This window comes from Anoplopoma fimbria, chromosome 16 (genome assembly GCF_027596085.1).
Source record: "Anoplopoma fimbria isolate UVic2021 breed Golden Eagle Sablefish chromosome 16, Afim_UVic_2022, whole genome shotgun sequence".
In the NCBI taxonomy this organism is placed as follows: Eukaryota; Metazoa; Chordata; class Actinopteri; order Perciformes; family Anoplopomatidae; genus Anoplopoma; species Anoplopoma fimbria.
Window position 1 is genome coordinate 23,701,843 of NC_072464.1, and position 27,949 is coordinate 23,729,791.

Sequence of the window (27,949 nt, forward strand, 5' to 3'; positions counted from 1 at the left end):
TCCAGATGAACTGATCCAGCTACGTCCCTCAAGGTCAAAACACAATATTTTTAAAAGCTAAAAGAATATTTATGTGTTTTTCTGCTCTTCAAATTGAATTATGCTTGTAAAAAGCCAGTAAAGCTTCAAGAAATACTGTTTACTTTCCACTTTATCAGTTTGATCTGCTGCCTGATCCCCATAAATGACATTAACAACTCTTGTTGTAAGTGAGCTTTCTCTACTAGAAAAACAAACAGACTCTTTCTTGAATAGGGAAAATATTTCTCTTTTAATTATATAAACAAACAAAGAAAGAATAAATAGTATTCTACAAATAAACATTTTACAAATAAGTACAAAATGTATAAAAGTAACCAAACAGGACCTGGAATGGACGGATTACATAAGTTGGTCGTATGGTGTTGATGGGTTTTCCAGTCTCCCCGGCTCTCAAACACACACATGGAAACACACATCGCAGTGAGAAATATTACGACAGCAATATGTTTTCATTGTTTTTGGCTCCGTGCCCAAACACTGGGGTTAAAATGAAAAAAGGTGACAGCGAGGTTAAAGTGTAGAGTTGGGTTTTTCGAGGCGTTCACATCCATACTGCAAAGAGAAACAGTTTGTCCAGAGAGAGGTCTGCCGCTTCTACATTCTTATGTGAATGTAAACACATTTAAATGAGAGTTAAACAGCAGCACTGCATTGTGATTGTTTTCAGTCATTTACAAAGAACTGTGCTGCAGTGCAGAGCCAAAACAAAACTGTAAAAATACATCCAGACGGTTTAAATCTACTCCATGTAAACAGGCATTCCTCTGACAATAAAAAAACTCTTGACTTTGACTTTAAACACACACAAAAACAGTGAAGTTACGGTTAAATACGGGAATCCTACAGCAGCATACTGCTAAATCACAGCAATGTGGTAGATATTTACTGTAAAGTTAGAATAAAATACAGTTATATACTGTTAAATCACAGTAATATACTACTTTAGCTACTTTGAAGTCACAGAATGCTGCTGTGTTTTCAAAATAATGTAGTGTGAAAATGTTATTGTACTTTACTCAATTAGTAGCCAGTAATTTACAGTCAAATTATTTACAGTGCATCAAAACCATCTCACCTCTACACTCAGAGTATCAGAGTCACTGGACCTTCTTTCATGCTTTCATCCCGTAACATTTATGTGGTTTTCTTTTGCTGAAGAGTATAAAATGTTTAGTTTTTTTATGCTTCGATGATGGAGGCAGCTACTCCGGCAGCAGGTCGTCTCCGAGCTCCTCGTCTGCGAAGTCGTCGTCCTCCACTCGTTTCTTGGCTCCGGTCTTCGGTCTCTCCATCTGAGGCCCCAGCGGGTCCACGTAGGACGCGTCTACACACGGGAGGAAACGAGGGTTTTACTCTTTATCAAAAGTCCTGTTTTTCCCTGATGATCTATCTTAGAAGTTTAAGAGCTTTTCTAAAAAACGCTCTTAAGAATCTACACAAAGCAGGGAGAGCTTCTTAACGCAGGCTGCCTTTGTTGCTTAACGTGATGCTGAATACACTTTAAAAGGTGCAATATCTGTCTACGTGATCTAGACATATAGGGGGCAGAAACTCAGCTCTACTACCGGCTCCATACAATCTACATTATTAAAAATGAACAAAACAAATCAAAGCTTCCTGTCAAATTTTATTGTGAATACAGCAGTCATTTTGACCAACGTTTTGCATTGTTTGGGATGTGATGCAAAATGTTTTTTTATGCAAAAATGTTTTTAAAATAAGTGTTTGTGATATTTAAAAACAACAAAGTTGAGAAATTCTCTAAATATTCACTAATAACAGCCATTACATGCAAAGATGGTCACTTTTGACCCATCAGAGAGTTAAGCATTATGCCAGAAAGAGTGCATTTAATATTGTTATGGATGAAATAAATTGAGAAGTTGTCTTTAAATTGTCTGAATTATAACAACTGTTTGTTTTATTCAATCACAGACTGAAAAAAAAGAAAGTCTGGTTTCCTTGTGGGGAATATTGTTGCAGGCAACTTTGCATTTCAGGGATTTGACTGCAAGAAAACAGTTTAGTAAGTAAATATGTAGCTTTAAAGATAAAAGAGAATAAGTAAGATGCAGATTTTTATCAGGTAATCGGTTACAGAAGGGAAACTGTTTCCTCACCTATTTCTTTGGGGCTGCTGGCCTCGTAGGGCTCATGGGAACCAGGAAGTGACCTCATCTTGGCGCTCAGCCGCTCTCCTTTGGTGCTGCCGCCGCTGTGGCCGCTGTCTGCAGAGAAAACACACATGCAGACAAACACATACTCAGAACAACCAAATATAGAATCTGTGCAATCCACTGTACAATACAAAAAATTATTAAATGTCTGTTTATATCAAATTTGAGTTAGTTTTTGTGGATTTTTAACGATTTTTTACTTATTTATTATTCTTTACTCTGTTATTACTTATTTATAATACTTGTTTTTTTCTTTACTATGTCTCTTGTTTGCACTTTCCTCTCTGCTGCTGTAATCCTGCAAATTTCCCCGCTGTGGGACTAATAAAGGATTATCTTATTTTATAGTATATTTGGTAATTTTGACAGTTAAAAAGGGGTTCAAATGTTCCTTAAAGGCTAACATTATTAGGATGCGTGTGTGTGTGTGTGTGTGTGTGTGTGTGTGTGTGTGTGTGTGTGTGTGTGTGTGTGTGTGTGTAGCCCACATGTGTATGAATACATGTGTCCAACATTCATTATTTAAGAACCTTATTTATTACCGTTTTAATCTCGTTATTGATGCAACATATTCTGAAAACTAAACCGTGTAATAATTCAGCAGAAGACTATTTCTCCCCCAAATTGAAATCTCAATTCATCACATACGTCTGTCAGATAAAAGTGTGAGCCTCTTGGCATCTTTAAATATATTACAAACTGGATGAACTCAGAGATTGCCGGAGGTCAAACTGAGAGCGAGCTGGTTTATCTCACATTCTGAAAAGTCAACATGGAGGAGACGTGAGACGGAGACAGAAAGTTATGAAACGTCTGTGTGTGTTCCGTCTTCACGAGTCCCACACAGCATCACACATACATTTAAACTGACTTTAAACTGGATATCTTTGTTTAACACATTTAAATATATAGAATAAATACAGTGCCGTACTTTTACAAAAACAAGACGTTAAGTATTCTGACGGGGAAACTTTGTGTTACCAACACATATGAGGTTCCAGGTTCTGTTTGATTGGTAGAACTTTCTCAGTTTTCCTCTTAAATATTCAAACTCTCCCACACTGATGCAGAAAAGAACCAAAAGAAAACCACAAAACCTAGACCAAAAGGTGTTTATGTATAAAGTGCATTCTGCAAATACTGGTCAATGTGTTTTACTTTCCATCTTTAGTTGTGCATTCTATTAAATCTTTTTTTATCAAGTTTGATTCATTTTACATCTTATATTCCCTGGTTTTATTAAAACACTTTGTGCTGCATGTTTTGTATGATGTAAAAACAAAGTAAAACAATAAAGTTTCTTATTATTATTCTACATATTCTTCTTATTATAATCATTATTATAATTATCCTGGAATTGCCAATGTTTGGGCCTGATTTTAGTTTATAAGATGGTTTGGTCAGGTTTACTTTGTACCATTATCACCACTTTGAGTTTATTCTTTAGTTTTTTATTCATTTTGTAAAGATAAACTAAATAAATAAACAAAATAGATAAAGGTAAACTATTTAGTATGTACAGTAATTTGACTTCTCCTCTGGTTTGCTTACAAGCCACCTAACTAACTCAAACACAGCTCGTACTCACTGATTTATTGGTAAAAGTATGCTTCTAATCAGCCTGAAACCAAACTATTTAAATGTCCATTTTACTCCGACACATAAATATGTGGTTAGAGTTTTTCTCTTTTTACCAAAACAAACATTACAGTTCCATTTTCCAAATCAAACACCATTTAGCAGGACGCTGAATAACAGCATCAGCACTTTGTCTTAATCATCTTAGACACAGATCTGGTGTCAGGCTGACAGAGAGCTGAAGGACAGACGTGGTTACAGTCAACAGCAGCCAACATCTGGCTGCCAGGTAGCCGTGGAAACGAAAGCAACTAAAAAAAGGGTCTCAATCATCTCACACGAGGCCTCACAAACTGAAACCTGTGCTGGAAAACTTCTATCCCTTTTTCTTTTCTTGGACTCAGTGGTGATTTATTTTTGTTTCTTTCTTTTTATAAAACACAACTGGGAAAAACAGAAAAAGAGAAATGACGTGACAGGTTGGAAGCCAGATTTGAGAGGTTTTTCTTTCCCCAGAGATGTGGATTGATATCTATGAGTCAACCTTTCTGGCTTTTGCAACTCACTTTCCTGCTCAAACTTATTTGGAAGAAAGTTATTTGCACAGAAAGAATGAGAACACAAAAGTTAGGTGATAAAAAACAGATGAGGAACAAACGCAAAAACAAATATTAGAGAAACATTTATGCATTTGTTGCATCTCTCCGCCGGTTTGGAGAGAAATCAAACACTGAATTCACACGGCTGGAAACATGCAGACTTTACAGAAAAGAGGGAAAACTCTCAGGTGCACTTGAGATTTTTCGCAAATATCTGAAAGAGAGTTGAGCAATGACTCCTCCTCCTCCTCCTCCTCCTCCTCCTCCTCCTCCTCCTCCTCCTCCTCCTCCTCCTCCTCCTCCTCCTCCTCCTCCTCCTCCTCCTCCTCCTCCTCCTCCTCCTCCTCCTCCTCCTCCTCCTCCTGACATCACAGCTGCCTGTCAGAGGATTTCTGGACGAGGTTCAGGTGTTTAGAGTTTCTTAACTTGTGTGTTTACTTGCGGATAACTTTTCCACTTCTGATGTGTCAGTCAGAGAGTATTAAGTAATAAAAAAGGATTTGCAATAATTCCTTGCAATGGATGATGCAGTACTTTTATAAAATAAAATAAAAAAGGTTAAGAAACTGGTGTAAAGCCAGTGAAACTGTGTGTTTTCCATTCTGTTATCGGAATGTGGCTCCTTAAATGATGAGTGAATGTGGAAAAAGTAGCGCCAAAAGTAAGTATCATAATGCAGAATGGCCCATTCCAGATTGATATATTATATTTTTGGATTTAAAATGATTGATGCATTAAAGTTAGAGTTGGCAATCATTTTCAAAAAATGTTTTTCTTATATTTGTTAAATTATCTTTACATCCCGACAGCTACCAATAAATCAAATGCTCTTTAAAAAACAATATATAAAATCTGGTTTCTGTGGCTGACCGTGAGATAAATGCAGGAAGTTGATCAAATATTAAGAGTTAAGCTGATCATAATGGAGGATGATAAAATAACAAATTCACTAATGCCCATTTATAGCTCAATTGTCTGTTGTAAAGTCTTGTGGAAACTGATATTGTAATAAAGAATGATAATTTTACTGCAGAGAAACAGAAAAGGAAAAGAGAGCAACATACTGTAATTTGCAGTTGTGGTTCATCTGCTTATTAAGAGAATAATCTTTTAATCAATTAACAGATGTTTTCAAAGATACCTGTTGTGGTTTTTGAAGTATAAATACTGATTCTCAGTTTCAGTTTTTAAACAGTTTGTTAAATTGTACATTTATCACAAACGTTTGAAACCAACTCTGGATGGCAACATCCTTTTATAGAAAAGAAACAAGAAAGCTCTAGTTTTTGTGAAGATTTCATTGTCCGAGTGACCAGAAGGACAAACTTTACGTACCTCTCCCCGAGTCCAACAGAGGACTGAGTTGTTTGGACTCAGATTGAGATACTGGACAGCAAAGAGGAAGCAGAGCGAGAAAACAGATGAAGAGAAACACAAAGAAAGACAAAGAAAGATTACAGAACAAAGCAAAAAGAGGTAAATACAGACAGCTAACAGAGGCTAATTTGTTAGCATTGTATAGCTTTCATTCTCTCACCTGCTTTAACATCCATCTCTGATGTGCCGTGAGAAAGTGAGAAGAAGGTTTGGGGTTTAGTTAAACAACCTCAGAAGTGTCATAACCAATATTCAAAGATACAAAAGAATCAAACATGTTAGATCCAGTTACAGAGCTGGCAGTAAGAAACAGAATGGAAAACAAGATTCAGGTTTTTCCTAATCTAATTTATGGGGACATGGGGGAATAATGGAAGTCTTGGCAGGGCGAGAAGAACTCACATCAACAGGTGCATGATATATGTATATATATATATATATATATATATATATATATATATATATATATATATTTAACTACAATAAAAGGTGAGACGCTAAGCTGCACAAAAGAGAGCAAAGCTGGGCCTCCTTTTTCAGTTTCTGGCAGCTCTCTAGGTTTGTCTGGACTCTGCTGATGAGCCAGCTTTCCAGCGTCGGAGCCAGTCTGAGAGTTTGTGTCTGTATTTGTTGTGGGTCTGTAGTGAAGGAGTCATAAAACTTCTCTAAGTTCATTCGTGGTTCTTTAACGGTCTGATCCTACCAAGAGGTGAGGCTACATTGTCAATGTTTGTCTGACCAGTAAAAGGTGTTAGAGCTCCTCAACAGCTGCTTTTATGGACTTTATAATAAATACATAAGACGTGTGGTGTTTGGACGTATACCCGTAACAACGGCGGCCTTCTTAGGAGACGTGAGGACGGGTGTGGAGACGCCTGCTGTCCAGCAGCATGAGTGAACAACAGACAGGAGAGAGAAGTGATGACGTACATGAAGACTTGATTAAAGGCTTTGATTCTAAGTTAAACCACACACATATGAATAAATGATCATACAAGCAGGGCATGTTTCAATACTATTGTTTGAGTTAGAGATAAGTAAACAATACTGTTTTTAGAAAATTAACCAAATCTAACTTCTCAAATGTTAAATGTTGTTTTAACACTCTACAAGTATTGTTCTACGGAGGCTCTGAGGGGACATGGCGGAAGAAAAACAATAGATGGGTGAAAAAAGAGAAATACTTTTGAGTTTGCCTGAGAACTTTTGGGTTTTCTCGCAAAAGTTTTGCATTCTCCTGAAAAAAACTTTTATATTCTCTCAAAACTTTTGCGTTCCTTTGCAAAACTTCTGGATTCTCTGAAGAACCTTTTGAGGTCTCTCTCAAAACGTATATGTTCTCCCGAGAGATGATTAAATTCTCTCACAAAACTTTTGCTTTCCCTCGTAGAACTTTTCTGTTAAGAGTCCTGATAACAGATACAGTAGCTTGGTAAACAATAACAATAATGGGCACTGAATTTGGCGAATTTACTGATCATCAGACCATAAATGAGACGAGAATTAGCTAGCGCATCGGCCGTTTAGTTAGCAGCTGTAGCAACTCAACTTCCGTCAGCACAAACCCAAATTTTCTGATGCTGTGACCGAGGAAATGCAAAAACTATTTTGACGGAACGCAAGAATATATATTTTTTTACCTATCTATTTTCTTTTCTCCACCATGTCTCCTTAGATGCTCCATACTCTTCAATATAAAACATCTAAAATGGACCAAATTTGGATTAAAATCAGAAACTAAATCTGAGCAAGCACAGTTTAGCTTTAAGTTCTTGATTTTCAAACCTTTGTGTTACATATGGACACATTTAAAAAAAACTGTACCAAACAGTGTTGATGTTTAGAGTCCACACTTTTCCCCCAGATGTTTGAAGACTTATTAGAATAATTACTTATGCATTAAACCTTCCAGATGTTTCCAGACCAACACACATCAGGATCTTTGTATTTCATGGTGACCACTGACTCACCAGCACTGCCGGCGCTGCTCTCTCTTCCATCTCTCCGACTTCTGGCGCTGCCCTCCCGCCCCGACTTCACCCTCTGCAGGAAGAGAGAAAGGAGGAGGGTGAGATTGGGGATTAAAAAAAAAAGTTTAAATTTAAATAAAATGTCTATATATCTTATTATCAGATTAGAATTTTGTTGTGAATAATAACACATTTCATCCTAGACAGTTGGATTCTGGTTTGTCTTTTTTATTCGTCTCTCCCTCTGTGTCTCATTAATTAAGTCAGTCGAAAACTATTTCTTTAACTAAAACCATCCAACAAAAAGCTAAACCGAAACATTAAAATACAAATTCAATTGGAATTTGACCTTAATAAATAAGCAAACTGGTATAAATGTCACATGTAAACTAGAAGGAGAGTCAATTTAATCAAAAACCACAGCAATGAGCAGTTAGCAACAACGATAGAGACAAACTGTTTAAATAATAAAAACAAAAATGTGTACGGAAAGCATTAAGAGGAAAATAAGAAAAAAACATTCTGATGATACATTTTACTACTCTGAATTGTTTTTTCTACATTATTTATAACTTAAGAACAGGTGAAAAAAATATGTTTTGCCAAGATAATCTTTCTTAGTTCCTTACATTTTTTGTTTGTTGGTGTAATACTCATTTCGACCACAAGAGGCTGATGTGCATTAATACCTATGTTCTTAAGAGCCTTCATGTTTTCTTTCAGGTGACTTTTAATGTCTTCATGGACTCTAAACAAGGGACATATATAAAGTGTAAGAAAGTTATGCAACATTAGTGTCATGTCTTTCTTTTGGCTATAAATGTATTTTAATCTGCCCTTTGGGAAATTCAGCCGCTTGTGGATAGAATTAGCATTACAACAACAAACAACTGACAAAGAATCTTTGTTTTTTTACCTACCAAAACCTTTTTTCAACAGTTCAAATATAAAATGATACTGAATAAAATTAAATTAAATAAAACAATAAAATGACCTGCCAAATTTATTTTTCACCTGTTTTCACAGACGAAAAGGAAATAAAAGTTATTAAAAGAAATGATGCTTGGCAAATATTTAGTTCCACCTGTTCAACAGATAATATAAAATGATTTAAGGATTTTAAAAGGATTATCCTTCCAAAATCTGCTTCCAACATGTTCTTAAGTTATAAACACAGGAGATAAAAAACATTTAGATCAGACTTTAAAAAAAAGGTTTTCCTCTCATGACTTCTGTAGCTGTGGGGATTTCCACGGTAAAATAAGACATGATCTTCTGCTAATCATTCTCTCATTCTTCATTTCATAAACTGTGCAGTTATATAATCAGGATCAGTTTTGACTTTTTGGCTGCTATTCAGTTTGAATTGTGTTTGATGATTCAGCCCTCGGGCTCTGTCGCTCTCTGTCGGATTGTTTCTCTGATTTAAGAGCAGCTGCTTGTGATTTGACAAAGTCATCCTCCTCATCTGTTCCTGGATCTGATGGCACACGTCTCTGTTACTCTGAATCACGCCTTCTTCAAAACTTGACTGACAGGAGACCACAGGCCTGTCATCTATTTTGGGTGTGGACCTTAAAGGATAGTTTGGAGTATTTCTGAAGTGTGGTTGTATGAGGTTCTTCTCCATAGTCTGTGTTTTACTACAGTAGATGGAACAAAGCAATGTACTGCTGTAGATGTATTTAAGACACCTAAAATAATCAATATCAGTTTAATTGTACGCTAAATTTAGAATATTTTGACGGGGAACTGAAGCCGTTATCATGCTCTCTTCAAAGACACCAGACTCCATTAACAAAAGCAGTAATTTAACCTCACAGAACACAGGAGTTGCTGGTTTAAAGTGGCCTCTATCAGTTAGTTCCTTTATGTTTATGTGTGACTTTGGTGTTTTAAACGGTTACTTCGGATTCCCAAATCCTGTTTTATGCGAGGTTAAATTACTGCTTTTATCAATGGAGTCTGGAGTCTTTGAAGAGAGCATCGATAACAGCTTAAGTTCCCCGTCAGAAAATTTGTGTTTTTGTCAAAGGAAATAACTATTAACTTTAATTAAGAATCAATTTACAATTTTTTTTAATGATGATTATAAAGTTTTAATAATAATCAATATAATATTCAGATAAACATCACAAGTGTCGAAACCAATCAGATACAAACAAACTGTTCTTGCCAATCCAGGAACATGCATAGGTCTCCAGCTATTCTAGGTTTGGAATGATAAGAAAAACACAGACCCTCCTTTACACCATCAGTGAAAACAGTAATAGAGATCCAGGCTTGCTACAATTGAACCACTTATGTATCCATTCATGTGTTAAACATCTGTGTGACACGTATAAAATGTCTGCTCTCCTCTAAACATGGTTTGATTTGTGGAAAATAAACAGAGGAGGAATACAGATGTTTTTCATGCACTTCTGGAGCTGCACTGACCACTGACCCATTTTATGGCAAAAGGACTCTCGTATGTTTTCAATCATTGTGTTCTTGTCCAGGAACAGACGACAGGACATCCGTGAGGAAAAGATCATTAATGAAAACTCACGAAAGGTCTGTAAAATACCAAAGAATGTCACTTATGAGGCTGCAATTTATTCAGATGCACTCCTAATTAAAAAAGTTATAACATAAACTAGGTCGCTTCTATGAGGTTTTTGACAGTTCAGATTTTTTCTTCGTCGGTTTAGATGGCGGTCGTCACGCCTCCAGTGTTTTAAAGAGTTATCTGCACTCACCAAAAAGCCACAAGACTACATTAACAAAAACAGTAATTTTACCTCACAGAACACAGGAGTTGCTGGTCTATCTTTACCTCCATCGGTTAGTTTGTTTGTGTTATTGGGTCACTTTGGTGAATGCAAACTAACCCTTGAAAAACACTAAAGTCACACAATAACAACTCCGCTAGATAAAATTACTGTTTTTCTCAATGGAGTCTGGTGGCTTTGAAGAGAGCCTAACAAAACTGAGGTAAAGCAGTGAAATATTCTAAATATAGCGTACACTTAAACTGATATTGATTCTTTTAGGTGTCTAAAATACGTCCAGAGCAGTACATTGCTTTGCTCCCGGGCTGGTTCTCCAAACTCCATCTAATGTATTCAAACACTGACTATAAAGAAGTACCTCATACAACCACACTATAAAACATCCTAATCATCCAGAATATGTTTTATTTTATCTCCATCTTTGGTGCTCCAACTGCTGTGTTTTTTCTGCAGAACAATACCAACAGATCTGTGACTCTTCATTATATTTTGTGATGATGAAGTTTGAGTTTTGTCTCTCTGCACTTTATGTAGTTTACTCAGTTATGGTAGTTATCAATATTTCAACAAACTACAGATGTAACAAATATTGCTTCCTGTGTGACATTTTGTGACAAAGAACTATCGGACACTAAGTGATGACAACTGTAAAAGCTTTTGTAAACTACTTACAGGGTGAATCACTATCAGGTTTGCAGAAGCTAGAGACAGATCTGCAAACTGCTCTTTCAAAAGTAAACATATATATATATATATATATATATATATATATATATATATATATATATATATATATACCTGTTCTCTGATCTCCTTCATCTTCTCCGCCTTCTTCAGCTTGGTGGCGTAATCTTGAACTTCCTTCAATCCCATGTCTGTGCACAGTCTCACCAGGAAACGCAGGCCTGGACAAACACAAACACAAATAGAGGTTTTTTATTTTGCATTTCCTTTACGCTCTGATCTGCTGTTTGTCAACAGTTCTGCTGAAAGTTGTGTAAAAAAAACAGGATGAATTACATTCCACATTTTCTGGAAACTTGCGGTGAATGTCTTTATACGTTTCCAGAGCTTTCTGGTAGTTTCCTGTGAGGAAAGAAAAATAAAAAGGATCCATGTTTACAAGTTTAACTGAGCTGAGGTTTTAGTTTACTAAGTTTATTGAACAATTCTGAAACTGTTAAGTGAAACTGCGGTAACTCTTTTCCACATTTACCTCTTTAAAGTCAGTGAAGACACAACTAAACTCAACAAGATGAGAATAAACCTTAATCGAATAAATGATAAGAGTTTAGGAATTAATATACTTTTCTATTATCTGGTTTTCAGTATCAAATTGAGGGAGAATATCAGAGGACATGATATTTTTATAAGCCATAAAAGAAGAAGAGAATTGTTCTCACCGCTTCTTCTGTAGCAGCTCGCCACCATGAGCTTCCACTTCACCTGTGTGGGTCTGAGAAAGACAGCAGAACACAGTCAGTAAGAACTAACTACAGTGATTGAAAAGATGAAAGAAGAGATTGTTAGTGTAAAAAATCTATTCTGAATTCAGCTGGAAGGAAACGTCTTAGTTTGAGAAAGAATAAATTACTTCCAGATGAGAACAAGATTTCATGTTTGATTGAAGGAAATCAAAACAAGATGTAATAAAACACAAATCACTTCCAAATGTCAGAAAGTGTAAAAATAAGATAATTTTACAGCCACAAAAACACACAGTTTTTACCCTCAGATGGTTGGATAACTAAAAAGCAAACACTCTAAATAACTCAGAGATTTATTATTATTATTGAAGAATCGTCGTCTCTTATCGATTCTTATTTGATATATTATACTTATAGATGCATTTCATCGCATTTGACCGCTCAACTTAACTTTTTAATGTAGTTAATTTGTTTTAATATTTATTATATTAGTTTATTACAAAGTTTATTTAAATAGCACATTTCAGCAACAACGCAATTCAAAGCTCTTTACATGAAAACATCAAGAACATCGAGACTAAGCACAAAATAAACACCAGAAAAAGGGCATTTAAATACAATAAAAACAGTAACTAAATAGCCAAGAGAATAGAGAATGAAAACAAGCTAAAATAGAATAAAACGGGTCTAAAACATAGGAATAAACATTATTAAAATAATGATTTGATTGAAAACAGGAAGCAGAAACCAAACGTCTTTATCCTTGATTTAAAAGAAGTGAGTGCTCCAGCAGACCTTCAGTTTTTCTGGGAGTTTGCTCCAGATATATAGAGCATAAAAAATTAACGCTGCTTCTTTATGTTTTATTTTGAAGCTGGGGACAAAAAGCAGACCTGAACCAGAAGACCTGAGAGTTCTGGATGTGTGTTTATGTAAACTACACCTTGAACTTGAGACATTTCTGAAGATTAACTTGAATTAACTAAGAAATACTATCAAGTTTTTTGGCATTCATTTGGATCTCAACTGGCAGCTGCTGCAATTATCATCATTTTTACACACATCTATTGTTGTTTGTTATCATTACCTTCTTAATTACTATAACTGGTGGTTACTTACTGTATGAGTGTGGCTCTTTCAAAGTACTGAATGGCCTTCTCACAGAACTGCGTCTCGATGTAGTAAGCCCCGAGCCACTCGATCACATCGATGTTGGAGGGGTAGTACCTGAAGGACTGAAACACAACACAACCGAACACATCAGAGCATTTATAAGACTCTTTCTCACATGTTTCCTGGTAAATTAATGCTTGTGATTTTCACTATTCACACATTCACCACATCCAGGAACATTTATGTCTTGCAGCTGATCACACATCATGACAATGCCGGAATAGATGAGGCAAAGGACAGTCCAGCAGATGCCGGTAATGCAACATTTGTTACGAGGTCTGGAGGTGGGAAATTGAAGGTACAGATTTCCCAAAACATTGATCCCTGCTCCCATTGAAACATGAAATCATGCAGGAAATGTTCCTGAACATTTTAGGGATAGACTGTGTGTGAAAGGGAAAATAGAGAGGAGAAGTTTCGCCCCTTTCAGGTGTCCGATATGAGACTTAATTTCAGGACGAATATATAGAGATACTGAAAAATCCTGCTTGAATTGTGCCATGAATTACACATATGATGTTTGTTAATGTTTTTTTTGCAAGTCAAGAAAGTAAAAATGTTTGTGAAACCGTTCAGTGAACTACATCTCTCGTCTCGCATGAAGTACGTCGCCAACACAAACATGGCCTTTAGCTTGGCTTGCTAGCTAGCTAGCTAACTAAGCTATGTATCCTCACAAATGTACCATTATTGGTGTGAAAACATCCTGGTATGTAAAACACAGGCATCATCATTTCAGAGAGAAAAGTCACTTCAGCCATATTTAAGTGTGTGTAGTCTTATTCCTCAACAGTTTTCCAACAGAATGTGACTTTCTTTACGTGCAAAACTATCTTTCAAATTGACAAACATCATATGTGAAATTCATGGCATAAATCAAACTGGATCAAATAATCTTTCTCTCGTCGTTGACTACTGTACATATTATTTCCTAAATAAGGTCCCATGGTGGTCAACCAGAAGGGGCGGGACTTCTACTATCTAAAGTTAACTAATGCTGACACGTTTCTTTAATCGATGAAATGATCATTTAGGTCCTCAGACGGAAGAATATTTGTCGTACCTCGTAGTAGTACTGGAAAGCCTGGGACTTGTCCCCCTCGCTATCGTAGAGCTCTCCCAGTTTGGCCAGTGCCTGGGGGTCGGTGTGTGTTACACTCAAGACCTGTATCAACCACTCGATGGCCTGCTGGGGATCCTCCAGAAGCTCATACCTGAAGCCGGGGGGTCAAGGACCAACAGACGCTCACATGGGAATGAACAGAGACGCAGGTTTGAATCCCTTAATGAACATGTTCCCAGAAACATCTACAAATGTACAATAGTTTTGAAGCAGTTACACACAAACACATTCCCACACACGTATAACAAATAACACATCTTATCAGAAGGATACAGGTTGACCAGCTGGTACATGACTTGCGCACTGTTCCTCAGAATGGCGTGAAGCTTCAGGAAGCAGTCCAGAGCTTCCTCCAGACGGTTCAGTTTCTTATAGGTTAGACCTGGAACGAGAGGATAGAGGTCAAAAACTGTCAAGTCGCTTTATGTAATCTGGTCAGACACTGATAGTAGCAGAACTTTCTTTGACATCTGCAGATATTCCCCTGAAAAAACAGTGTATTAATATACAGTAGGAGGACATTTTCAGAATCAAATGCTTTTCAAAACACATTTTTTTCACATTTTGTTTCCAGGCTTTTGAATCTGATAGCAAGAAAGTTTTTAGAGAAATGTTTTTATTGCTATTTGCTTTTAATCAACAGGGGTCTATATTCTTGCTTAGAACTGCTGAACTAGTTGGGACAACTATTTTTGAAACTGGTCGATTGTTAATATAGGTGTCTGACAACATCATGGAAAGAACCCTGCAGAGAAATAAAAGGTTTTTCTTTACCTTTCTTTGAATCTGGTCTGTTTGTTGTTGTGTGTCTCGCTCAGAGAAGTCTGGTTCTGAAATCTAACGTCTCATCAAAATCAACTAAATAATCAGCCATGACGGATATGGATGTTACCCAGGTTGTAGAGGGCCTCTGTGCAGGAGGAATCGTTCCTCAGTGCCTCCTTGTAGAACTCTGCAGCCTTCTCATAGTCCTGCCTGACGAACACCGTGTTGCCTTTGTTGATGAGTGCCGCCGGGTTGTAGCGGTCAGCGGTCATGGCGAGATCGGCGTACCGGTCGGCCTGGTCGTAGTCCTTCTCCTGTAACAGGTGAACAATCAGAGGAGGAGCTTCTACATGACAGCAAACATTCACTGTGCTGAAGTGTATTTGAGCACAATTTCATGGCAGAAAGATTTAATCTGATAAAGGTTTTAAGCTTCTAAAAATCCAACCACACTTTTGATTAATCAATGAGAGGATCTTACCAGGAAATAGAGGAAAGAGAGGTTGGTGGCTGCAGCGCTCTTCACTCTGCTGTCCTTCTTCTCAAATGTCTTCAGAGTCTCCACTGCCTGATAACACAGGATAAAAAACTGTCAGGGTAAAAGATAAACAGTAAAACTAACCTCAAGTTATTATAACCTTAGTACAAGCTGACTCCCCCAGTATGTAAAACGCCTACAAACATAAAGGATCAAATCACAATGTCATCTGAAGCTTCTGGTGTTTAGTATGATTTATGCTGAGTCATCACACCTTCAATAAACATTCTTCATGTTAGCAAATATCAAAATATGTCATATATAAAATAATAAAAAAGCAGTATATAAACCAGACCATTGAAGGTAACGTAATCCTTTAAAACAATCCAAAGAAAATTTTAATTTAATGAGTTTTAAGATAAAGATGATGCAGGATGTGAATTGGCTTTTTGAATTATAACTCTTCACATCTGATTGGTCGTTATGTCTGTAAATGCATTTTATACTGGGAAAATTTCCAACAATAGTAAGTTGTAAAAGTCTTGACAAACCACCAGCTACACTACAGCTGCACCGATGCTACAGGTTACACCACCACCACAGTCTATGAGGAGTTTAAAAGCACCACACACATGCATCACATGTATAGGAAGCTTCAAAGTGTTCAATATCAATTGAATAAAAAAATACACAAAAAATATGGAAAATATACAAAGCAATAATAATGTGCAATAATTAACTCTTTATAGTAAAATGTTATTAAATCCATCTTATTTTCAAAGTAACAGTTTTATGATATTTTGCCCCATTTGTCTGGATTAACAGAGAAGACTGAAACCCTGACATTGATACAGGAATTCAAATCGGTTTAGAGGTTCAACTGATTGTTGCTGTTGCTGTTTCATGTGATTGCCTTTATTTCATTTTTTTTATTTTTTTATTTTTTTATTTATCTTAATCTCAATGTGACTTCCTCATTAAATATAAAAAATATATTTAAAAAAAAGGTAGAAATTAATTATAATATATATAGATATATGCTTATGTTTATGAGCACAGTTATAACTGTTGTAAAAAAATGACATCATGATTCAAATGTGTCATTAAGAAATAAAACAACATGAAATTAAACCAGACAGGAAAAAGTGCCTGTAACGAAATTAAAACGATATTCAGTTATTATGAAAATTAATGATAAAATAACATTTTATAATATTATATTTTAGTTTTAATAATGTTTTTAACTATATTACAAATTTCTGTTTCATTAATATATTTTACAATATATTGATATGACTTTTATTTTATTATGTCTTTTGTATGTAACATTTTGTGTTCTACAGATGTAAAGACTGTTGGTGCAAGAAAGTTGGCTGCTGCAGTTTTATATAATTGGAAATAAAACGTCATCAAAGTTCCTCTTGTTAAAAAAGGAACCATTATATTAAATATTCCCTCTGCACCCAGATTTTCCTTTCTGGTTTGTGGGTTTTTAAACCAATAAACATTTCTCCAACTTCTCTTGGCAGTGCCGTTATTTGGAAAAAAGCAACATGATTGGGAGAAAAAATCCAACACAATCTAAACGTGAACACAGAAACAGAAGGCACACATACCTCAACCTTAGGCATGCAGATGGGAAGGAAACAAGACAAAAAGCAGGAGAGAATGGAGGGCGATGAGAAGGAGGAACTTATAGTGTGATGCTGAACACTCATGAAACAGCATTAACAGGAGAAAACTGATATATGTAAACAACGCTGGTTAATAACCGAACGGTAAAATAAATAGATGGAAAAAAAATAAAACAAAAATGACGACAAAGACCAGATCATCCATATTTTACGTATGTATAAAAAGGGAGATACCACTCACTCATGTACACAGCGATTATACAGCAGCAACAGAAAAATACAAATATGTACTCATATACGTTATACTTGTATACGTATAAACTTTAAAAAATATATTATATAAAACAGATGTTTTAATTTCAAGCATTCACGCGAAATACTTGTTTTGAACTCCCAGCTTTTAAACGTGAAAATTTCTTTCTCAAATATGAAATCTAGAACAACGACGGACTAAAGACTAAAGGAGTGAGTTTCTTTATTGAGTGGTATTGCCCTTTAATAACACTGAGACAAACAGTCACCTGGTTGAAGTCCTTCTGTCGGAGGTAGGTGATGGCTTTGTTTATCTCCAGATCGTTGGCGAGCTCAACGTACTGAGAGCTCTTCACCATGTCCACACACCTGAAACAAACAACAACAGCCACACATGAATGTAATAACACTTAATGTATCACGTCACATCACTTGATGCTTGCTTAAAAGCATGTCTTCAGTTTTTTTTATCTCAATTCGACCAATAAAGCAGGTGATTGTGAGCCGCTGTCCGGGCTGTGTTTTGATTTTGTTTGCCAATAATAGCGGTAAAATACATGTTTGTATGTGGCTGATAAGTTTATCTGATCCAGTTGATCCATTGACAAGTAAAACAATATCAGATTTTCACTTTATACGATTGTCATGGCCAAAAGACTTCACGAAAGCGAGATCATCGTTTAGAAATAGAAAATTTGAAAAGTCAGTCATTCAAACTTTAACTTTGTTTATTGTGAGTTTTGTCTCTTTTTCTTGGCAATGCAGTATATATAGAGGCGCTGGGTTATTTACACAATATATTACTATGATATCATGTGTATTATTGACATGATATCAATATTACATTTTTATAATATCACCATTTTATAGCAACAAGTGTCAAGATAAATATTTATGTGTGGCTGGTAGATTTATCTGATCCATTATTTTATATCTCTTATTGTTCTTTTTGACTTTTATGACGACTTTGCATGTTTTATTGTTTTGTGGACTCTATATATCTTTATGTATTTTATGCTTTTCTGTTTTTATTTTCCCCTGTGAAACACTTTAAGCTGCATTGTATGTATAAAAGGTGCTGTATAAATACAATTTATTATAATTATTTATTATTGTAAAGTGACCAAGCAGCTTTTTGGTGGTTTTACTCAGTTCCTACAAACAATTTGTTAAAGGAATAAAATCAGTGGTGGCTAATAACGTTAGGTTACATTTACTCCGTTACATGTATTTGAGTAGTTTTTTAAATAAACTGTACTTCTTAGAGCAGCTGTTTCGCAGGATACTTTTTGCTCCTACTCCAGTACATTTCCTATGTACTTCTACTCCGTTACATTGAGCTACACACTGCTTTTACTGATACATGTAGCTATAAATCGAGGACCTGTTTGAACATATATTGTGATGTAATAAATTGGATCTAATTAAGTGATTCACTACTTGAGTCGTTTTTTTACGAGACCTTTTTATTCTTACTCAAGTAGTTCTTTGCAGTAGTAGTGCTTTTAATCTACTGGAGTCAATATATATTTCTAACGTTACAATACAGTTTTTGTTTACTCTACCCGCCCACACTTCATGAAATCCTCTAAAGCGATGATGAAACCTGCTCTGCTACTTTAAGAAAACAGTAACATGGGTGTGGAGAGCAGATGTGGAGAAAGAGGAGAAGCAGGAGAGGATGGGAACGTTACAAACACCCACACAGATTCACTTCAATACATATCTTTTATAATTCTTGTTTCTGGCTCAGACTCAGCAGCAGCGTTCTCACAGGGAGGCAGATCTGCTGTTTACAAACTTGTCTCTGAAGTTTGAAGCTTCATTTGAAAATCTGCTGTCAGCTGCCTCTGTTAGTCACTCAAAACTGTGCAAAAGAAATCTTCAAAACTACTGAGCAACCGTTATTATTATTTCCATATTCGACTTTAAAGTGACCTCACCAGCTGGAAAATCCAGGAAAATTTGAAATCTGATGAAGGGGAATCCAGGGAAAACATTTAAAGACATCCAATGACACTCCCCTAGTTTTGATTTTCAGTCCCAAATCATTTTAATTTAGCATCTGAAACAGCAGTTCAGCAGAACGACTCTCTTTGATTAGACCTTCATATCAGTTTCAGGCTTGAAAATCATGATTTTTGCATCTTATACCCTCTGCTGTCAGGATGAGAAGACGAAAAACAAAAGAAACGCAACAGTAACAAACCAGTCGAATCCGGTAGCAAAGGAAGTCTCAATGGCCGGAGCGATGAGCTTGGCCGCTGTCATGATGTACTTCTCAGTCAGGACTTTTCTACGTAGAGTATACAGAGAGCAAACAGAAAAACATCAGGCTTGTAGGGACAATGATCATGTTTTAATGAGTGAAGAGTGTTTGTGTTGGATATTTTTCTTACAGATCTCTCTCCATCTGGTGAAGTTTGTCGTTCTTAATGGCCTCGATGACCATACCCGAGTCGGTGTCATCCTGAGAGACATGACAGGACAAGATTTACATTAAAATGTTATTTACACGAGCCACATTCAACAATCCTCAACACTTTCTTTAGAATATTAGTATTCTGAATAGGGTCTGTTGTCATCTACAAAACAAGAGAAGTCATTTTGAGAATCAACTGAACTGACATTTGGTTATTCTTGGTGAGGTTGGAAGAGACAGATTTCCCTGCAGTCATGAAAAGATTCTAATCTTTTTCAGCTAATAATCAGCAGCACTTTCAGCCACGTAACAACCATGTTGAATGCTTTTTATTTTATTTTATTTTTCTATGCCACTCCAAAGAACTGTTCTGTGATCTTGGGAATATTGAATTACGAGGGACGGACAGATATCTGACTAAAGTATAACTAGCAGCCACATAAACACCTATTGTGAAAAGCCTATGACATAATTCTCTAAAAAGACAAAAAAATCTCTATATGAATTAAGTATTAATAATAATAAACTTTACTTTATATAGCACCTTTAAAATCCCTGTTACAGAGTGCTAAACAATAAAACAGAAAAAAATGTAAACATAGTGAAAATGAAAATCCAAAAGTAAACAAATAAAAAAAGAAAGTAAAATGCCCTAAAATTTGCCTAAAACACAAATTAAATCACTGAAAAGTTATTCTAGAAAAGTGTTTTTTTTAACAGTGATTTAAAAGATGATACAGTTTGCATGCCTGCTCTCCTCAGGTAGATCATTCCACAGTCTAGGAGCCAAAACTACAACGGTTTCATCACCTTTATGTATGAATCTGGACCTTGGGTTAACACGAAACGACACAACCCAAGGATCTCAGGTGCAGGATGAGAGATAAGGCAATCTGATAGAGGGCGCGTCCCCTAAGGGCCTTGTAATTAATGGATTAAATATGCATTTTTTATTAAATCAACTTTCTTTAATGAATATAACTCGTCAGCTGCTTTGTGTGCATCAAGCGGAAGAGCAAACTGTTTTTGTGACCGCTCTGAAAATGTTTTTCAGCCAACAAATATGGATTAAAGCAGAATATTTCACTGGATAAAAACATGTTGTGAATTTTGGAAAAGATTTAATCTCTCTTGTTTCAACAACTTTTGGACTTTCCAATGCTCTGGAGTTATTGGAAATGTTTGGATCCCGCAGCCACAACTGGATTTAATTCTACAAACGGAATAATTTTAATAATATTAGCGTAGCCAGATCTTTGTCTGTAACTGTGCAGAAATATCAGCATTAAACACAATAAATAGACATGCAAAAAGAAAAAAAAGCATTTGAGCGGAACTCAAATGATTGATTTAGACCTTGAATGTCCATGTTATATATGACGCTTCAAACTATTCGGTCCTACAAAGAAAGAAAATGAAGACCTCCTGTTTTATAAATGCTAAATGTTGATAATAAATAAACACATATCTCTGTTACTCACATTAGATGGGATGTACTTGTCCTCGTCGTCGATGCCCAGAGGAACAGAGATGAGCTTCTGGAAGGCCTTCTTCATCCTCTCCCTGTCTCCGATGGCGTAGTAGCACAGGATCAGGTTGAAGCCCGTCTTGATGTTGGGGCTCTCGCTCATGATGTGCTCGAAAGACGTTATGGCGTCCGAGTACTGGCCCATGCGGACGAAGACCACGCCGATGTTCTGCATGATCTTGATCCTCATTTCCTTGTGGGCGTTGGAGATCTGATCCAGAGCCATCCGGTAGAACTTGATGGCCTTCGGGTAGCTCTTCTGTTTGACGTAGATGTTGGCCATGTTGACTTTCAGGCGGCCTGGAGGAGCAGAACGGATGTCGTTTGAGGGAAAAACACAGCAAAGGAACAACTCATACAACAAATAATAATAAATATAAGTTATATAGGTGAAACATCAGTTTGTCTTGTGTAAGCAGATATTTCAAACTTTGGTTGGGAATATACTGACACTAAATATAGTCAACTATTAATGATTTTAAGACAAACAACCTGTATTCAGAAAGTTGTTCCAGCCATGTCTATATTTCTTACAAAAATCTCAATTCAAATAAGCTTTATTGGCATGAAAGTTCAGGTTACATTACTGCCAAAGCTAACATAACATAACTTAAATGACATATTCTTGAATAATCATATTATACACAAGAAAACAAAATAGATAATAACTACATAACAAATACACTTTAAACACATCCACCCCTTTGCGGATGTAATCAATCAGAAATATTTACTACAGTGCTTTTAACACCTCTTAATGTGTAGCAACAGTCACCATAATTTGCAGTTAATATTGCAGATAGATTTTTGTCCCCACATAAATATGCCTTTCTTGGTTTCCAGTGTTTTTTAATTAAAAACCCTGTGCTACAGTTTACGAGACAATATTTGTTTTTCTTCAGTTTTAGTTTTATTTAAACTCTTTTAGTTTTTGTTATCATAATCATTTCTACTTCGATGCTAATACTGCCAGACAACAATCCCAGCATAGCCAGAGTTTAAACACATCTGCTCACCTGCGTTACTGAACATCTTGTTCTTCACGATGACCTGGTAGCTGTTTAGGGCCTCTGGGAACATTTCATTGTTCGCATACTGGTTGGCAAGGTTGAGCAAAACCTGGTAATGACAGACACGTTCAATATTTCTAAATCAAACAATAATTATTCAAAACTTGACTAAAATTACAGGTTTCTCTGAGTTTAAAAAGTGTTGTTAACATTTGGGATAATTTAAGAACACAAATCAACTAAAAGAAAAACACAGGCATAGTTGTTTTTAGACATTTTAATGCAAAAACGGAAGTGACGGAAGTAAAGTGCTCGATCATTTCATTAAGACATTGGAATGACTTTTGATATACAGCTAAATATTTGTACTTACAGAGTATGTGAGGTCTAGATTGATGTGCTCCGCATTTCCAGTCTGTTCCCTCTGTCTCACCAGCGTTCTCTCCTTCCTTCCTGCCTCTTTGGCTTTTTCAAGAGCCTGAAAAAACACGACAGTAAGAGTACATATACAGTAAGGACAACCTTTATTTGAGAAAGTATTTGAATGCTAACTTATAACGGGTTTCTGCTGCACTTCAGGACAAATTACAAACCATAACTGTTGTTTAATTTACTGTGTTATTCCATGTTTGTTGTTTTTTTATCAAGGTTAAAAACTACAGGCTGGTGAGCCAAAAGCTTTATCACAATGTTGACTTTAGGAGAAAAATGTAAGGCGCCTCTGAAGATACACTTTAACCTGATGCTCTGTGCTGGACTAAAGAGCTGACACAATGAACATGAATCACTGCCACACTCTGAGGACATTCTTTTACTAAACAGGATGTTAAAGATTGACAGAGTCTGACCAGCTGTAAGGCTCCAATGCTCTGTGCCATGCAGCTCTCTTCTATCAGGTCATTCACTTTCTTCTCCAGGATCTTGATCTTTTCTTCAGGCCTGCAGGATCAAAGAAAAATTAATGCAATGTGTGATAATGCCGGATAGAGACCGTTCAGTGATATCTGAAGATTAACAGAAGCCTTTTCCTCTCTCCAATTTAAATTTATAGTGTAGAGAATAAAAATGTGTTAAATTAAAATATTGATCAAAAGATATTTATATTTATTTACATTATTGTATACACTTATTTAATTGTATTTAAGTTGAAAATTGTTATATTCATTTTATTCAAATTTTATTTTACTAGATTTTGTTACACACCGTTTTGTCACTATTGCTATTATTATAGCTTTTATTTCTTTTTTATTACATTTTTACCATGTTATTGTTTGTTGGTCTCAAATTGAAATATTGCTGTATTGCTTTTGTCTTCTGATGTTTTTATGGTCCACATTTGTTCTGTCTTATTTTCAGCTTGACAGTCATCTGTGAAGAACTTTGAGCTGCACTAACCTTTATTAAAGGTGCAATAAAAATAAAGCTTGATTGATTGATTGATTGATTGATTGATAAAAGAGTCAACTCACGTGTCCTCATTCTTTGCTTCAAGTGGAGCTGCAGGGCCTCTGGACTGACCCAGAGGGTCAAAGGTCGAGCCTGAAAATACAGATCAAATTACATATCATACTTTATTGTTTGCATAATTACAATATTAGAGATATACATAGAGGTTCATGCTAGCGTAAATTGCAAATTGTCCTTGATTTTATGAGGATCAGAACCAATAAAAAAAGATAAATAACCCTCCTGCATTCTGCTTCCTGCTGCTGTATCATGCTGACACAGTCTCTCTACAATTGTGTCTGTTCCTGAAGATTCACTTCCACAATGCAGACACAGTGAAAACGAGCAGCCACAGAATCACAAGTTAAACCCTAATCACGTGGTAATCCGAATCAACACATATGTAGCAAGACCATTTCTGTTTTTGGCTTCCTGAAACTCACCACGGGTCAAGGAGGAGGTATAACCTGCTGCTCTGACGGCAGTCATTGGTCGGGCTGCTCCATCCTGTCACATTTGAGAAAACAGCATGAAAACTAAAATATAGAGTGATAGCTTTCCTAATGTGCTTCATTTTCAAAATGTTCTTAACAAAAACAGAGATATTTTTAATGTTTAGCAGGTTCTTATTGAGCTTTGCATAAATACAGCCAATTGTGAACATGCAAACGTTTATCAAACCTACAAAAAACCTGATATTGATCAAAAATCCCTCCACATGAAGTACTGAGTAAGTGAGATCTGTCAACTAATGCATAATAAAACATATCCAGGACCTTTAATCCTGCTCACCTGCACAGCTCCAGTCATGGGTCGGCCCATTGAAGAGGCCAAAGGGATCCGAGCCTTGAAGAAACAAAAGGTAAAAGACAAGAGACATAGAGGTGAATTCATCTGTGCAACAGAGGTGCTTATGTGATTTATCATCTAACTGTTATCTTTTTTTTGTTTTTACAAAGAAATTATATTCTGATGAAAGTCTGTGGGGACAAGAATGTTAGTTTGATTCAATAAAAGACTAGAGTTGAATAAATGAAAACAGAGTGCAGGAGTATTGCAGCTGTTTCAAACCAGGTCTTATTCTGAATATTTCCGTTGTACTTACTCCAAAGGAAGTAGCTAAAGGCCGAGCTCCAATGGCAGTGCCAGGAAATTTGGCAGTCATCTGGATAATGAAAGACATGACATCGTGAGTATTAACTCATTAGTACAATTGGGACACACACACACGCAAACACTCTTACAAACACAAGTACAAGCACCTAGTCATGGTCTAAAGTACAGTTCTTTAGTAAATGCAGTATTGGATGAAGTATTTTGATCGCTTACACAAGTAAAAGTCGCAATACACAGTTACAAGTAAAAGTACTGCATAAAAATGTTACCTAAGTAAAAGCACAAGAGTATTAGCATCAAAAAGTAAAAAGTAAAGCAATCATTATGTAAATTGTTCATTTCAGAATCATATATATTGTGTACTAAATCACTATATTATAATTATAAATGCATTAATGTGTTCATCTCTGTAATGTTGCGGCTGAGCTGTAAAGCTGTGGCTTATCTTAAACGTACTGCTGGGTAGCTTAACATACAATAATGTATGATTCTGAATGTGTGAAGTAACTAGTCACACTATAGTACAGGGGCGGCTGTGGCGTGAGCAAGGTAGTTCTCCAATCAGAGGGTCGGTGGTTCGATACCCGGCTTCGGCAGTTGATGTGTCCTTGGGCAAGATACTTAACCCCAAGTTGGATGAATGTTAGTTAGAGTCTGATGGTGGCACCTTGCATGGTAGCCTGTCATCAGTGTGTGAATGGGTGAATGATATGTAATATACTACTGATTGTAAGTCGCTTTGGATAAAAGCGTCTGCTAAATGACTGTAATGTAATGTAATGTATAGTAGGTTCTCACAGGAGGTCTTCTTCCGTGACTTGTCCTCACTGCTTGCTGGAAGCCCACATCATTCTCCAACTCCTAGAAATGTGTCAATAATAAGTCATAATAACATTAATACACTTTATTCATTTGGTACTTTTCAAAACATATATATAAAGTGCTTTAGAAGACAGATATATAAATATAAAACAAACAATTATATATATAAATATAAAACAAACAATTTTATATATATATATATATATATATATATATATATATATATAAAAAAACAAATAAATATATATATATTTATATATATATTAATATATATATATAAATATATATATAAAAATGTATATATATAAAAAAGACGGTTAAAATAAACAATTATATATATATATTTATATAAATATATATATATTTATATATATTTATATATAATTGTTTATTTTAACCATATTTTTTTTGACTTTCGCTATTATTTTACTAGGCTTTCGCTATTATATATTTTTATATATATATAAGTCATAATGACATTAATACACTTTATTCATTTGGTACTTTTAACTTTTCAAAACATATTTATAAAGTGCTTTAGAAGACAGAATTAAAATGTCAGAGACCAAAACCAAGAGAATTAGAAACAATATAGAATAATTAAATAGATATTTTATATAAATAGATTATTAGGCTTGTTTGTGTAGTCACACATGTAAGCTGCACACCTCTATGCTAGCTAACTTAGCATCGATGCTAACTCACCTCTGAGTCAAACGTTGGATTAAAGTCGTTGTAACCGGAATAAAGATCCTCCTCCTCCACAGCCAGGTGAACGTTCTCCATCTCACCTTCTCCTGCGTGGTGGTGTAACGAAACGCTCATGAAAAACACGGGAAAATCAAACAATTATACACATATATACAGGAGGAAACAGGGAGGATAGTTTGTTGTCGTTTCCGGGTTTCAATCCCACAATCCAACGCGGTGGGGCGGGACAGTTTAGGTTCTGAACGCTCTGATTGGTTACTCACGCGTCAATCAACTAGTAGCGTTAACACGATTGGTCGACGCTGATTTCCTCCGTTGCTAGGATACAAATGTAACCTGGCAACCAGGTGTGCATTCTCCATCTCACCTTCTCTTATGTGGTCTATATATTATATCCATACGCGGTGGGGCGGGACAGTTTAGGTTTAACTGAACGACTTTCTATTATATATTTTTATATATATATTTATATATATAAAAAAACATATAAAAAAAATAGCGTTAAAATAAACAACATTATATATACGCTATATATTTATATAAATAATATATAATTTATAACCATATATATATATATTATATATATATAAAAATATATATATATTTATATATATATATATAAATATAACAATTATATATATAAATATAAAACAAACAATTATATATATAAATATAAAACAAACAATTATATATATATATATATAAAACAAACAATTATATATATAAATATAAAACAAACAATTATATAATATATATAAAAAAATATATAAAATATATTATATATATATATATATAAATATATATATATATATATATATATATTTATATATATATATATATAATTTTTATTTTAACCGTATTGTTTTTAGACTTTAACTATTATTTTACTAGACTTTCACTATTATATATTTTTATATATATATTTATATATTTATAAAAAAAAAACGGTATATAAAAAAAATACGGTTAAAATAAACAATTATATATATATATATATTTTATATAAATATATATATATATATTTAAAACAAACATATTTATATAAATATATATATATATATATATAAAATATATATATATATTTATATATATATATAAAATATAACAAACAATTATATATATAAATATAAAACAAACAATTATATATATAAATATAAAACAAACAATTATATATATAATATATAAAACATAATAATTATATATATATATTTATATAAATATATATATATATATAATATATATATATATAAAACAAACAATTATATATATATAAATATATATATATAAAATATAAAACAAACAATTATATATAAAAAAATATTAAATAAACAATTATATATATATATTTATATAAATATATATATAAATATATATTTTATATATATATTTATGTATATATTATATATACATATATATTTATATAAATATACATATATATATATATATATATATATATATATATATTATATATATATATTATATATACATATATATTTATATATAATTGTTTATTTTAACCGGTTTT

General features: G+C 34.6%; 2 protein-coding genes across 2 annotated transcripts in view; both read right to left on the reverse strand.

Annotated features, from left to right (window-relative positions):
- The window catches only part of ttf2 (transcription termination factor, RNA polymerase II), a 190,060-nt gene that overhangs the window by 24,910 nt on the left and 137,201 nt on the right, over positions 1-27,949 (reverse strand). The gene's annotated exons all lie outside the window — the stretch shown is intronic.
- On the reverse strand, positions 257-26,610 carry ift88 (intraflagellar transport 88 homolog). Its single transcript, XM_054616041.1, has 24 exons — positions 26,419-26,610; positions 25,690-25,752; positions 24,881-24,940; positions 24,568-24,621; positions 24,219-24,282; positions 23,799-23,868; positions 23,178-23,268; positions 22,703-22,807; positions 22,336-22,438; positions 21,273-21,619; positions 19,769-19,839; positions 19,579-19,665; positions 17,639-17,738; positions 15,487-15,573; positions 15,133-15,319; positions 14,514-14,622; positions 14,181-14,331; positions 13,064-13,179; positions 11,921-11,973; positions 11,538-11,603; positions 11,316-11,422; positions 7,744-7,816; positions 2,163-2,270; positions 257-1,366 (listed from the first exon to the last, which is right to left on the reverse strand). Exons 1-24 carry the CDS (start codon positions 26,536-26,538, stop codon positions 1,245-1,247), a joined length of 2,514 nt encoding a protein of 837 aa, XP_054472016.1. The 5' UTR covers positions 26,539-26,610; the 3' UTR covers positions 257-1,244.

Bases quoted from the DNA above. Each gene is read 5' to 3' on its own strand.
- ift88 (XM_054616041.1), bottom strand. From the start codon at position 26,538: ATGAGCGTTTCGTTACACCACCACGCAGGAGAAGGTGAGATGGAGAAC. The intron at 25,753-26,418 runs GTGAGTTAGCAT...ACACATTTCTAG, and splicing joins ATCCAACGTTTGACTCAGAG to GAGTTGGAGAATGATGTGGG. The intron at 11,604-11,920 runs GTGAGAACAATT...CTTTCCTCACAG, and splicing joins GAGCTGCTACAGAAGAAGCG to GAAACTACCAGAAAGCTCTG.